General features: G+C 31.1%; 2 protein-coding genes across 9 annotated transcripts; one reads left to right on the forward strand and one right to left on the reverse strand.

The window, feature by feature from the left end:
- The first annotated feature begins 659 nt into the window (after nucleotides 1–659).
- LOC113852741 lies at nucleotides 660–4686 on the forward strand. Its single transcript, XM_027483100.1, has 5 exons — nucleotides 660–929; nucleotides 1123–1175; nucleotides 1994–2158; nucleotides 2366–2467; nucleotides 4313–4686. Exons 1-5 carry the CDS (start codon nucleotides 680–682, stop codon nucleotides 4445–4447), a joined length of 705 nt encoding a protein of 234 aa, XP_027338901.1. The 5' UTR covers nucleotides 660–679; the 3' UTR covers nucleotides 4448–4686.
- A 2185-nt stretch (nucleotides 4687–6871) lies between these two features.
- LOC113871664 (hydroxyproline O-galactosyltransferase HPGT1-like) lies at nucleotides 6872–12852 on the reverse strand. Of its 8 annotated transcripts, none has more exons than XR_003505812.1 (13): nucleotides 12535–12852; nucleotides 12388–12451; nucleotides 11912–11961; nucleotides 11579–11772; nucleotides 10897–10954; nucleotides 10739–10811; nucleotides 9933–10056; nucleotides 8475–8562; nucleotides 8336–8386; nucleotides 7785–7856; nucleotides 7593–7705; nucleotides 7345–7435; nucleotides 6885–7211 (listed from the first exon to the last, which is right to left on the reverse strand). XR_003505812.1 is itself a non-coding variant. In XM_027508788.1 (12 exons), exons 1-12 carry the CDS (start codon nucleotides 12645–12647, stop codon nucleotides 7413–7415), a joined length of 1023 nt encoding a protein of 340 aa, XP_027364589.1. In that variant the 5' UTR covers nucleotides 12648–12852; the 3' UTR covers nucleotides 6872–7412. The 8 variants fall into 8 exon arrangements, 4 of the variants coding, with proteins under 4 accessions (XP_027364589.1, XP_027364567.1, XP_027364578.1 ...); XR_003505810.1 differs by having other exon boundaries at nucleotides 6964–7211; nucleotides 10897–10960; XR_003505811.1 differs by having other exon boundaries at nucleotides 6964–7226; nucleotides 10897–10960.
- Between the last annotated feature and the right edge of the window lie 1460 nt (nucleotides 12853–14312).

Consider the following 14312-nt stretch of genomic DNA (forward strand, 5'->3'; position numbering starts at 1 on the left):
ACAACTAATTTTTGAAGGAGAAAACCAACTACCAGCACCAATTTCAACTACGATTTACGTATTGCAATAGTATTACAAATTATATATTAATAAAAAAATTTAAATTCAAACTCAAATTTTGTTGTAAGCATAAACAAGTAGAGTATGCATGATAACATAAGCTTATAATTGGTTTAGGAGTTTATAATATTTCTTAGTAAATAAAATAGTAGAGTTATTTAGTAAATAAATAAAAAAAGAACTTGATAACTTCTGAAAAGAAGCATATAGTCTTTAAAAATTAACTTCTAAAAAATATTTTATAAGTAACATGTAACTTATTAAAAAATAGTTTTTTTAGTTCTTTACTTTGAAAATAATTCATACTTGTACAAAATAATTTCACCATATTTTAATTAATTAAACATAACCAATTAACTTCTAGCCAACTTATCAAATATAAGCTATAGTTATAAGCTTTAAGTTAATTTTATTAAACAAAATCATAAGCTTTTAATTAACTTATCAAATATATGTTCTTGACTAATTTTGCTAATATCAGCTTTAGTTGATTGACCAAATTTTGCCATCTATAATTTTTCATTTTCGCACTCCATTCATTTGAGTGGAAACGCATAGTTCATACATACATATGACTGTGCTACAAAAATATCAACTTTGATTGGTCAAATAAACAAAAATGAAATCACAACTATTTTTTATTAGTCAAAAAGAAAATTTTGGCAAGGCACACGTTTCTTTCCCTTTCCCACGCGACGGCAGCGAGCTTTGTTCTTCGATGGATTACGATTTCAGAAACAGGTCGGGCCCACAAGTTCCAATGTACCGTCCGCCACTGTCAAACATGTACCCTAAGATCTCCCCCCACGGCGCCGCCGCCACCGGCCGGCCGTCACCGTATCAGCATAATCCTTCTTCATCACCTTCTTGTAAGTCTTTACCTCAACAAATTCCGAAACGAATTGCTCCATTTTCCCCCCATTGATGCGGACCATTAGGGATCTAATTTTCATTTATTTTCCGTTTTTCTTGTAATTTATGGAAAATGACAATTTTTTTTTTTGATTATTCACGTGCACGGTTCAAGAGTGGTGAAATTGATTTTTCCTATTGAATTTGCAGCAGGATTAGGGATTAAGGTTGCGATAAAGCCAGAATATAGGATCTCTGCACCGGTAAGATTTGCTTTGATCGTTTTTGGTTTTGTTGTGAATTGAGAGAATGTGTAGCATTTCTAACTTATTCTACATTGTAATTCTTTGCTCCTCGATGCTTGTGAGTTGTGTGTGAAGGATTTTGTAATGGAGATGACATGCTTCCTTTGTGAAGTTCATTTTCGATGTTGGTTTCATCTTACTCTAAAGCAGGGTGTATTTTGGGTATAAATGTTGATGGAAAAAACCAACGGTTTAGATGGTTAAATAGAGCATAAGTAATCTATGGATTTATGAAATAGGTCTTTTAATTTTTTCACTAATGGTTAGTTGGTTACCCATTGAGTGAAGTGCAAACTTCTGTTGTTTAACTGAGGCTTCTAGATGCTACTTTTTCTTGTTTGAATTACTTATATGTTACTTTCTCTGTTCAACTTCATCCATTACTGTACCTCTTATTGACAATGGGTCGCTGCTTTGAGAATTTCATTTTATTCATACTTTTGCATGTTTGTCCTATCTGGATGGTAAATGCTTGTCTTTTTTTTCCTATCCTTCTGTATTCTTATTGGTCTCAAATATTACATGAATAAGGGAATATAGCATTATGAGATGGTTTTTATCGGATGCATTACAGCTCAGTTAGCAGGAGTTGATTATATGGTTGTTTATACACAATCAATTGGAGTTTGTTAATACTAACTTTAGCAATATTTTTGGCATAAATTTCATTTTGAGGTTGTTCTTCTGCATACCAAGTTTGTGAAAGCACTGGAGATTGACTTGGGTCTGTTTTGACAATTGAATATGGTTTTTGAGTGGTTGTGACAATTTTGCAGCCTCATTTATCACCGCTTGCTGGGGATATTCCACGGAGCAACTTCCAATTTGATTTTGGATTGGAGAGAAGAATTTTGGCTGAAGCAGAGAAGGATAACCCAAATTGGAGCAAATTTGGCTCAGAAAATATTCCGACTAAAGTTCCTAATTCATCATCATCAAAGGTTGTTCTTGATTTACAGCAACAAGTTCCAATTTATGCTATTATAATCTGTGCTAATGAACTTTTTTATTTTGCCAAATTTGTTATGTAGAGTTATAGCTTACTATTTGCTAGTTCATGATAGATTTGGTACATTGATTTTCTGTATTTAGATAAATCATTTACTGTTTTCCAATCCTCACAGTGTAAAATGAAACTTTTTTTTCAGGTTACTGTGTCAGATCCTGTTGTGAGCAAATATATAGCTATGGGGCTTAGCCGAGAGGCAGTTCCCATTGCTGTTACAAATTATGGTGATAATCCAACCAAAGTATGTTATTGATCACTGTAACTCATTATTGACATGGTGTTTCGGATAATAGCATTGCTTAAAAGTATGATTATGTTTCTGAGAAATAATATGTCAAACATCTCTCTCTGTAATGACCATGCAAACTGAACAATTCACTGAAAATTAAGTGGCATGTCTTCCTTTGATACTAGAATTTTTCCTCCAAATTAATATGGTGAGTGTATGTTTAGTCATCAAGTTGATCATTTTTACAAGAATGATAGAAAGTGATCTGTTTGATAATTACCTAAACATTTATATGCAACTTTGAATGTCTTGCTGGATCTGATTGTCTACTGCTTCTGTCCACCCCATCCCTTTGTGTTGGTAAGAAGAGTAACTTTGGTATTCTGTGGAGTCTACTGATTCTGATTATTGCAGGTGTCGATGATCAATAGATGTTGGCATGTTGTGCCTTAAGCCTAAATGGAAAAGTTTCAAACAAATTTTCTATTCATGTAGGCAAGTTGTTGACTTCTTGTTTGTATTCTGCTAAAGCTTTTCCACCTGTCATCTGGGGTCTGCTCCCAGTTCAAGTGTAACTACTTGTCAACCTGATTGTGGGAAAGCCCTTTCTTAGCATGAGAGAATTTCAGGAGCTTTTCCCAGCTTGGATCTTAACTTTTCACTTTGTCATTCTTATATGATTAGCACTACTAACTGCCCAACAGGGTTGCCATACTGAAAAAGTACATGCACTGGATGGGTCTTTGTATTGTTTATGTTGACCACATTGGCTGCATGCTTTTATGAATTTTGAAGTAATCATTTCAACATGTTATCTGCTGATTGCTGGTTTCAATACCATCTTCTGGTGGTTTAGTATTTTTCTTATTTAGAGCATGATAGCTAGTATCGCACAATTTGCGATATGATACTTCTGATTCAATGTGGTTTAGGAACAGAGGAATAGAGATCGTAGGATAGTATTGGTTTCGTCCAAAAGTGCTGCTGGAATTGTATGAATTGCAAGAATCGGTGTTGAATTACAATTCTTGTGGATGGCACATGATTCCACTGCAAACTGGGTCACGCACCAATCGGGTCAAGTTAACGTAACCCAGTTCACTAAAAACTCTGAAAAACCTATTTTTTTTAATGCAAAATTTGAGATTTCCGCTTGATACTCTCTGCGAGACCCACTACTTTATATTCAAAGAAAACCTTTGTTTCCTCATTCCCGTGCTCTGCACCTCTTCTCCTGTATTAGTGTTTTATACTGAAGATTTCTGGTGGTCCCCTAAATTTTTTTCTTATTCTCGTGTTCTGCTCTTCTCACTCTCCTGCCTCTTCAATAGTTATTATTTTCTATTGGTCTTCTCCTATCTTTTTTGCTTGCTATTTGATGTTTGGGGAGACAAATGGATCCTACCCAAAAAAATAAAAGAGAGTGATATCATGTGCAAGGATGAAACATCATCTAGCTGAAATAAGGGTAAATGTAAGTGCCTGTACAAGTGTTATTGTGACTGATGTGACTTGAATCATTATACTATGTTTCATTTTATTAGTTATAGAATGAGGTATTGGATTATAAAATGTCAATATATGGATTAATTTAATTTTTTTTATGTTAGAATATTTTTTATTATAATTTTAACAATTGGTTATAAATCTCATGATTCATGATATAGTTCGATTCACGATCAGAAAATGAGTCTTTTGATTCATGATTCAAATCTTGATTTAACTACCATGATTTAGAGTAGTACTGATTTGTTTTTTGCTCTGCACATGCCACAGCCACAGCCACACTAGTAGCAGATGTGTTGCAGTCTCTGTTGATTACTTTGTTTTCTGACTTGGTTTATTTTTCATTTTAAGGTTCAGGAATTTGTCAATGGGTACACCCTTCTGCGGGAAATGGGATTTTCCTCAAATAGCGTTGCTGAAGCACTGGTTATGCATGACAATGATACAGACAAGGCACTAGCACATTTCCTTAGTGGCTCATCATGAGAGTCCTGAATCATACATGTTGTAGGTATCGTTTATTGATAAAGAAATATGTTAGTTCCCTTTGTATAGCGATGAATGATGGGCAAATATAGGTAGGAACATGGGCAATCTGTTATAGTCTATTGTTTCACATACATATATTTTATAAAGTGCTGGGGTTGGTTTGAATGCATTGAGTGTTTTTAGAGAGAATATTACTCGGTCGTTGGATTTCATTTCAGAAATGCCATATCCCTTTTACTAAAATATTCTATTATGTTTGCTTTGGACCGAGATCCTCAGCAGTAACTGCTTCCTGCAGTTGGTCTGTTAGTGTACTAACTGCGGTGCAAAAAATGCAGAGGATCCCGGCCAGTTAGCTTTTTGCTAAGACTTTAAATTTCAAGCTCTTCTGTGGGCTATACTAAAGACCAATGAAAGTACTTGTGTTATGGCTGAACCAAAATGGAAATAATAATCGCTTATGTTATTTAACTCTTTCCATAGAAATTTTGAAAGTACGAGGGAAGAACTATGGTGGTTATGGTGGATTAAATTTGGTATAATACGTACATGAAAAATTAAAGACTTGTTTGGTTGGACCGATTCTAGTTTTCATTTTCAATAAAACAAAAATTGAAAGAAAAAATTTGTTTTCGTTTGCTCACTAGAGGTTGACAGTGAAAGGTTCTAATGTTTAAGTTGTCACTTCAGTGGGGTTTGGTTGGTTGTGATGACTTGCGAGTTGGGAGTTGGGGATGGCGATGCTAGTTGACACATCATGGTGGTAAATTCTGGTGGCTCCCATCAGCAGCAAACCGTAGACGGTTGAGGTGGGAGTTCTCATTTTGAAAATGGACCATCTAAACAAAAACAACTAAAAAACGTTTTTTTTTTTTTTAAAGTTTTAGAACATGTTTTTTTTATTTAGTTATAAAACTGTCAATTGTTGTATTCTATTTTCAAATTTATATATGAAACAGTAAACATTTTAAAGAATTAATAGTCTATACAACTCTTTGAAAATAAAAATAAGGTATGTTTATAATTTAAAATATTAATATATTTTTTTTAAAAATAAAATAGTACCAACATTTTCTAAAATTTTAAAAAATTGAAATTTACTCGTTTTAAAATAAAAGTGATAATGAAATATAATATTTACTTTTATAATTCTGATAATAGTCACCTAAATATATTGCTTGGCTATATTATAAATTAAGTTAAATTATATATTTAGTTTCTATAATTAATATTTGTATAAAAATAAATTTTTATGCTTAAAAAAGTTACGTTTCAATCTCTACACGCACATTTTGTTACGTTTTGGTTCATGTCGTTATGATATTATAATGATAGGGACTAAAACGTATTAAAGTATTTATATAAAAATTAAAATATAAACTTTTTAAAGTGTAGGAACTAATTCATAAACAAATATTAACTATAAAAATTAAAAGTATATTTTAAATAATTTTTTTTAGTGAATTTGTTTATAAAAAATTAAAAATGAGTCATCAAATAAGAGAATCATGAATTTTAAAAATACTGAAAACTCATATTTAAATCAAATATTATTTATGATCTTAAATCATAAATAAATAATAATAATTATAATTAATAAAATACTAAGAATAATTAATATATGACAAAAAAAAAACTTATTACAGTTAAAAAAATATTTAAACATATTAGCCTTTTTGAGTTTAGTATAAAATCTAATTGATAGATAAAAAAGCAAAAATATATAATGATAAAAATTTTATAAATTCATTCATATAATAAAATTGATCTTCTAAACTTGAGTAATAGTGTAAATTTCACATTTTAAATATAATAAATATTTTATTTTTATATGAAAAAAGTATTTTTTTAAAATATTATAGAAATTGATAAATCATATAAAAAATAAGTTTAATTAAATGATTGATCCCTACAAAAGTTATATAAATACTTAATTAAAATACTTAAGTTCAAATTGTATAATTCTTTTAAAACTATAAATAGTTAAAATACATATTTAATTTCTGTATTTGACATGTTTATGAATTAGTCTATGTACTTAAAAAAAAATTTACGTTTTAGTTTCTATACTTAAAAAAACTTATATATTAATTATTATACTTAAAACAACAAATATTTTAATTCCTATCTACATACTTTATTATAATTTAATCTCTTTCATTATTAACGTCGTTATAATAACATAACCTAAAACGTTAACTATAAGGACCAAAATGTAAAAAAAAAACCTTTTTTAGAGACTATAATATTGCTTTTAAGTATTGAGACTAAGTTGTAGATGTGTGTTAACTATAGAAACTAAATGTATAATTTTAACCTATAAATTATGTGATATTGAGAGGTTTAGAATTGCATTACTTCACTCGTGAATTGCAAGTCATTAACGATTTATTGCGATTTATCACATGACACAAATATTGGCTAACCAAATTGTATTAATAAAGTTGTAAGTTTCTAATAATATGTTGTTAACTTGTATAATAAAACATAAAACCATTGCTTAAAATTCCGTGTCTCTGCCATGTACAAAAGCAAAGATCCCTTTACTACAAAAGAGATGGTCAGCCACCATATCTCTCCTATAAACATTTTTCATTAGTACATTTTGGAAGTTCTTCTACAAAGAGTCATCTTCCCCTACGGTCATGGAATGAATGAAAGAAACATAGAATGATACATAAAACAACTTATAGGTGGAAAACTGAGTTTTTATTTGTGCTTTATGACGTTGCATGCCTTTGGTAACCGCCCAATTTGCCAACTGGTGTTTCACAAGCTAATGGAACATATTACTCAATGAATTTCAAATTTAGAACTAGAAGCAACTGTTTAACAGACATCTGTAGGAATCAATCCGCTTCCAATAGAAATAAAAAAGATCTTAGGAAGCAAACCTTCTAACATTTGGTGTCTCCTGTGTATTACGTTGGCAGTCTTCTCACAAGAATGCACTGGAATAAACTCAAACACCGGCACAAATAGCTCCTGAAAAATAAAATCATGTTGTATCACCCTGAAGTTGCAAACGAAATTTAACACATAATTTTTAGAGATTTTAAGTCAGCCCAAACTAATGCCATGAACTTGAACTTTAAATTAGCACGTGCACATGCAACACACACAAATGGAGAGAGGGGGAGACCTGTCGACCAAGACGAACAACAAAACTTTGCCTCATCAACATGCTTCACATCAAGCCCAATAAACCAGGATCCAGCACTCACGTCATCATGAGCATAGGTACGAAGAATAGATCTGCCAACTCAACAGATTTAAGACTGATGAATAAACCACAGCAGCTAACAGTATAGGGGCAACTGAGAGTGTATCTGACCTGTTTATTGATATGAATTTAGCTAAAGCTCGTGATATGACATACATCTCTCCTGATGCATGACGAAAATATCTGTTGAACAGAAAATTTGATCACCGTTACAAGGAGATAACATGAAGAAAAATATTGATGATACTAGGTAACACTTTCCAAATTGTGCACCAAAACGCTAGATACATGAAATATTCAACTTGGTTTCCAGCTCTGCTTGGTTTTGATCCTCAACTAGCACATGACAATAATGATGCAATCAAGCTATATTTTGCAGGGACTTCTTATTTTGGCACTACAAAGTATTTTCATGACACACAATAGGCTTCTCCAGAAAAGATTGCAAAAGTAAAAACTGTATTGCAGTTTTCACTTATGGGATTGACAAACTGAGAATTGCAGAATACCGTGCAAAAAACCTTAGTTTGACCAAAGATCCACTTGCAGCTATTAAAAAATGGTCAATATGGTCTCAAATATGACTAATTTATATGAGTTTGACATGTAGTAAAAGTAATGCAATTGTTCAACTATACGAAATAGCTGGTTGCTTGGCTTACGATTTTTTGTCACCAAATTTCCACCACTCTGGTTCATACCATTTATGGTTCCTGTCATATTTCATAGCCACCAGTATGAGAATCATATAATATATTCTCTGTAAAGCACATAACATTTTGAGTAACATAAGGGGCTCACAGTTCAGAAAAAACTTCGCCTGATTTCATGCATCCCATGTAAATGCGAGGTTTGTCCAAATGAGTTGCAAGTGTAGCTCCCAAGGCATCTATGCAGTATCAAACAAGTTGTAAGACATACATACATCTAAAAATGTGAAACAACTCTGGAAATTAACTAAATAGGGGGAAAGAAGCACACAATAAAATGTTATATATTTAGAAGGAAGAATGCTAACTTTTCATTAAGAGTATGAGAATATATCTAAGAATTCATTCTTAAAAGAAATATATTTAGATAAGAAAAGTGATTTTTGTACATGTTAAAAAAAAAATTTAAAAATAATTACATAATTTTTAATTCAAAGCAATTAAAGAATATTGTTTAATAAAAAAGTTACTTTTAATGTTATATTTTTCTTATTAATTTTAGAAACCTTCAAACCATCCCTGTGTATCCTCATAAACCAACTGATTTAATGTTCTTTTCCAGAAAAACTATGCGCAGTTTCCAGTGCATCTGTACCATTGCAACTATTGCTTTGCCTATAGCTCTTGATCTGTGCTCAAATGTTAAACTTTGAGACATGCAACATGCAACTAAACACCAAGTAAAATGAAGTTTGAATGTTTTAGAATTCATCATGGATTTCTGTCATGTAGCTATTAAATCTAGGCAAGCATTCACTTGACATATATCACAAAGAACCATATAAGAAAGAATGTACACGTGTATTTGCAGATTAAGAAAACCAGAAAAGGAAAGACCATGACTACAAAGGAAAAAGAAAAAACCTTCTGTTTCTTCCATCCAAAAATTGATAATTTTTCAAACAAGATTATCAAAACTGGTTTAAAGATATGAGCTTATAAAGCCATCATTCAAATTTTCTACAACAGCATAAAAGAGCGCCTATGCAATCTGCAAATTGCAATTTCACATGGGTATGAAGAACTTATGGCAAAAAAAAGTGATTCTATGATATCGCTTTCTTTGAAGTTTTTCAGCAGAAGCTATTTTTTTTTCCTCTTCAACAAAAGACGGAAATAAAAAAGCAAAATCAAATCAACCTAAGTAACTAAAGAATAAAAATAAAGAGAGGCATACCCAGATTAAAGAACGAATAACCCTACCCGCAAATCCAAATCAAGATGCAGAGGAGGAAAAATGTCAGGAAAGATTAGACTTGATGGAAGGGCCAGAAAGATATGCCAGGGAATGATCGAGGAGAGGAAGATGGAGGTAAATTATTAATAATTCATTAAAACTTTAATAAGCACCACTTTATGCTGGCAGGAAACTCAAGGCATATAATCATATTCCTATCTGTACCAATGGAGTTCTGTAATGCATAGAATTATTTATCTGTGGAGTTCAATTAAGAGATAAAAGGAGCATATTACAATAATGTTGAATCGAAATATTACACAAAATGCACTATTAACAATTATCACCTCATCTAGTCAAAGAAAAACTAACCAATATTTACATAAACATCATCATTGACTTTAGCATAAAACTCAGCATCCCATTCGTCTGCAGCATGAGCAAAGAACAATTTAGCCTTCTTTGGGAATCCATTATTTGTTTCCACATGATTATCCTGTCAGCATAAGTTTTGAAGGTGATGAGCTAACTAACTTATACTTGAAACATATGTTATGAGCATCAACCATGTTAACCATCTATAAGTGCCAATTTATTACTTTAATCTTATATATGTACTTGCTCATCTAAACTACTGTTTGCAAAAAAACATTGAGAGTATAGGATCACACAAGAGTTGATGTCAATTCAATATTGGTGTCAACTCAAATATAGACCTGTATTTGGGGCTTCTATGTTTTAATACAAGTGATAAGTGATATTAAACATTGGAAACAGAAGAATAAAATAATAAAATGCTCAGTGAAATAACTACGTAAAAAATACAGCAGTTATTGAAACAAAGGTTTGTCAGTAACAGATTGGTCTAACTTTCTGAGCAGTTGAAGCTGGTGACAAATTGGTTGTGATAGAATTCTCAGTGGTGAAATTTTCTCCTATTCAAACATTTATAATGTTTGCTTGGGCAGAAACATTATAGAAATCTAAATTATCTAATATGAAAATTATACTCTGGAAGTTCCATTTCCAAATAAGTATGAGAAATTTCACTTAGATTTTCACAGAAAAGCGAATGCCAAATGACATACCTAGAATATCCAGCAAAATTAGCTGTTCTAATAAAATAGAAAACTTCTAAGCACATGAAGAGATAAAATCCTTAAATTAATTAAACATACAAGAATTAAGAAGTCATTAGTCAGCCTATTCTCACGATCAATGTCTTTATCCAGACTGTCCCCGCGATTGGCACTGCAAAGGTATATGTCATTTATAAGAAATGGTTCCAATTGAACTCCACCCCAACCCAAACAAGTCTAAAAGTTGGAATTTAAACCTTCTACCAATAACAAATCGAACAATGATGCCCTTTCCATCTTCAATTTTCTTCAATGCTGCACCTATAGAGATAGTTCTTTAAAATTAAAATCTCATCTGTACCACAATCTTAGAGAAGAAAGCTGCTAACAAACTACCCAAGCAATAATATTTCATGATCGCTAGAAATAACTATGTTCAGAATCAAAGAACTAAATTATTACATGTGATATACTATAAAACAGAGTTGCATTATAGATTTTTCTTATGAGCCTAGATCAATACAAGATATTAAAGAAATTAAAATACATCATCAAAGTAAAGAGTAGATCATTCTCCTGGGAGGTAGGAAAATAAAAGTGGAGAGTTCCTCTAGTCGCTTTATCTGTACCTTAACTCATTATCAACAGGTTCTGTGCAGCACTGGATTAAAAAATGCCATATTTTTCTGTTTTTGAACTCAGTCATATCAGCTCATGACAAAGTGGTAATATTAGTGTGTACTGTGTAGAGTTCAGATTGCACTTAAATTCCTTACATCAAGTTTTATATTTACTGCAATGTCATTCATTTTGAAAAGAACCTATTTAGACAAGTGTATACTCAAGACTCAAGTTAGACATAGTAATGGGCATGGTAGAGTTCTTAACAATGTTACTGACTTATGTCACTGAAGGAGAGAAAGTGAAGAATATAATTACCACTTCCCATCCATGCCTTGCGAATTGCATCTCTATTCTTCTGGCGGCCAAACTTTGTCAGTATTCCTATCACTACCAACGGCCTTCTCTTAGAGTAAGTCCCATTAGTCTCTATCAAGGGCTTTGAAACAAAACCCTCCTGTCTAGCTGCAGCAAGTTCCGTCTCAAGGGCATCAAGCTTCTTATGTTGTTCCCTAAACAATCACATAATTAAAAAGCACGGCCTTAAAAAACTTTCGAACACCAAAGCATATCATTAATAAAAATCAAATAACAATAAAAAAAATATTGCAACTATTTTTTAAAGAGTACACTTTAGTAAATTTAATTCACCTGCAGGCTATGATCTTCAAAGTATCATCCACTGATATAGCAGATTGTCCCTAGAATGAAAACCTTGAAGTTAAGTTAGCCAGAATAATAAAAAGTAGAGCCGCGTGTCCATCTAATGTGTGTGTCAAACTAAATAACATAGCACCCCACAGTTGATTTACTACAGTGTGAATCCTTGATCGGTTGATCCTTAACAGTAACACACACGATCAACCAGTGCTCAAATTCAGAAAATAGATAATATCAGTTGAAATTCAAACGCAATAAAAAAAAAAATCACGAAAACGCATTCTCGCACAGAAATTAGATCCTTCACTCCATTCAGCTGAATCAGTAATTTAAAACGCTGCAACGATAACGTTGATCCGTCCTTACGCAAACTAAAGCGATAACGCCGTAATCGAAATTGCAGTGAAAAAAAATAAAATAAAATTGAAGGATTACGGATAGATGAAGAGTGAGCAGTAGTAACTGACCTGGCCGGTGATTCTATCGAGTTCCTTGATGAGATAAACGCGATTCTCTGCGTCCTGCCATAACCTGAGGAGGAAAATTGAGGACAATGAAATTAAATTAAATTAAATTAAGCGAAACAGCAATGAAATTGAAAGTAGAGGAAGAACCTTCCAGCGACGTAGATGGAAGCGAAAGTAGCGAACATGGAGATGAGGAGTGAAGGAATGCGGGATCGATTAGCCATGCTTGAAAGTCTCTGACTGGATCCCTTGCTCTGCATTTCTAAATTCCAATTCAATTCAACGTAATCCTATGATTGAAATGAACGATGATGATGTGCTGATGCAGAGAGAGAGAGAGAGAGAGAGAGGTGGTGGTTGGTACTTGGTGCTGGTCAACACAGTCAGTGACCAGCTGTGCACCCCCTTTGCCCCTTTGTTTCTCCTTTGCTTCTGTCTCCTGTCTTCTCTTTTCAAGGAAACTATATTTTCCACCCTATCAAATATCAATCAAAATAGGGCATTAATTTTGATACATTTCAGATCTTGATTTCATTTTCCTAGCCAAATTATCCCCATTTTCTTGTAAACGTATATCAATATGTTTGAATGTTGAAAGTGAAATATAAGGAATGATATCAATATTTAAAGAATTTAATTAAAATAGTCATTCAATCATATATATGGTTGTGAACCAAAAAAATCATATACATGATGAATAATTTTTATTGTAATTAATTATGAGTTATATTTATATTTATTTTTATTTTAATTAACTAATTTCATAAAAATTTATATTTATAATATATTAAAATTGAACTCATATATTTTTATTTTATTTTATTTACAATTTTTATTGCATAGAATCTATCTTCATACTATTAATTATACTAATTGTATTTTAAAATGAGATATACACACTTTCATTTTCATATAATCATGAATTTATTGTTAAATATATTTTGTAAGCCTTCGTGTCAAATTAAATTGTTTATATATTATTATTTTTCTTTAATTAATTATCTAATGAAAGAATAATTTAATTTCTTTAATTATTTTAATCATTATTTATATTTCTTCAATTAATATTAAGTATAATAGGATCATTTTAAAATATAATTAAATAATAATTGAAATCATATTTATTTAATTATAATTTTGATTTTTCTAGTTTAAGTTATATATGATTTAAATCTTTTAATTTTTTAAAGTTAATTAAGTAAAATTTGGTTCTGCCAATTTGTTTATAGTGAAAATTTCTCAAATTACTATTTTTTTAATCTAAATATTTAAGATTTCATGATGGATTTGAGATATGAAATAATTTAAAAGAATTTATAGACTATGATATTATGATTTGAATAAGAGAAAATTGAAGTTTTGTATTTTGAAATTTGATGTTATGAAAAGTTTTTAGTATAAAAATATTAAAAACAACATAATTGATTTGATTAGTGAAATTTTATAATTAGTGGAAAATAAAAATTAAGGATTTCTAATAAAAAAATGATGATAAGAATAAATTGTCTTTTTTACCAAAAAAAAATTATGTGAATTGAGTCTCGAAAACTCGCTAAAATTAGGGCGTGTCTTAAGACTTATATCATCATAGTTAGGGCATCTTTCAAGGTTAAAAAGTATTTGTAGAAATGCTAAGAAAAAACAAAAACCCTCTACAACCTCTGTCCCTTAAAGCATTAGAAAAAAACACATACACTCACAACGTTAAATATTTTATTTTGAATTGAATGATCGTTTTTGGCTTAATTGATAATTAGTTTGGCTATTGTTTCAACTGGCCATTGTCTCTTTTTAGCTTAGGAAAGAGTAACAAAAACGTTGATATAATAAGAACGTTGTGTTGTTTTAAGAAATGCTTTTTGGGGGGGTGGAAATTAAAACAAGAAACGTATGATAATAAATGGCCGACACCCAAAACACATAGG

Source organism: Abrus precatorius, unplaced genomic scaffold (assembly GCF_003935025.1).
Source record: "Abrus precatorius isolate BTA unplaced genomic scaffold, Abrus_2018 Scaffold10, whole genome shotgun sequence".
Lineage (NCBI taxonomy): Eukaryota > Viridiplantae > Streptophyta > Magnoliopsida > Fabales > Fabaceae > Abrus > Abrus precatorius.

Bases quoted from the DNA above. Each gene is read 5' to 3' on its own strand.
- LOC113852741 (XM_027483100.1), top strand. From the start codon at position 680: ATGAAATCACAACTATTTTTTATTAGTCAAAAAGAAAATTTTGGCAAG. The intron at 930-1,122 runs GTAAGTCTTTAC...TTGAATTTGCAG, and splicing joins TCCTTCTTCATCACCTTCTT to CAGGATTAGGGATTAAGGTT. The intron at 1,176-1,993 runs GTAAGATTTGCT...ACAATTTTGCAG, and splicing joins AATATAGGATCTCTGCACCG to CCTCATTTATCACCGCTTGC.
- LOC113871664 (XM_027508766.1), bottom strand. From the start codon at position 12,647: ATGCAGAGCAAGGGATCCAGTCAGAGACTTTCAAGCATGGCTAATCGA. The intron at 11,962-12,387 runs GTCAGTTACTAC...TTTTCATTCTAG, and splicing joins TCGATAGAATCACCGGCCAG to GGACAATCTGCTATATCAGT. The intron at 8,387-8,474 runs GTGAGCCCCTTA...GAAATATGACAG, and splicing joins GGCGAAGTTTTTTCTGAACT to GAACCATAAATGGTATGAAC.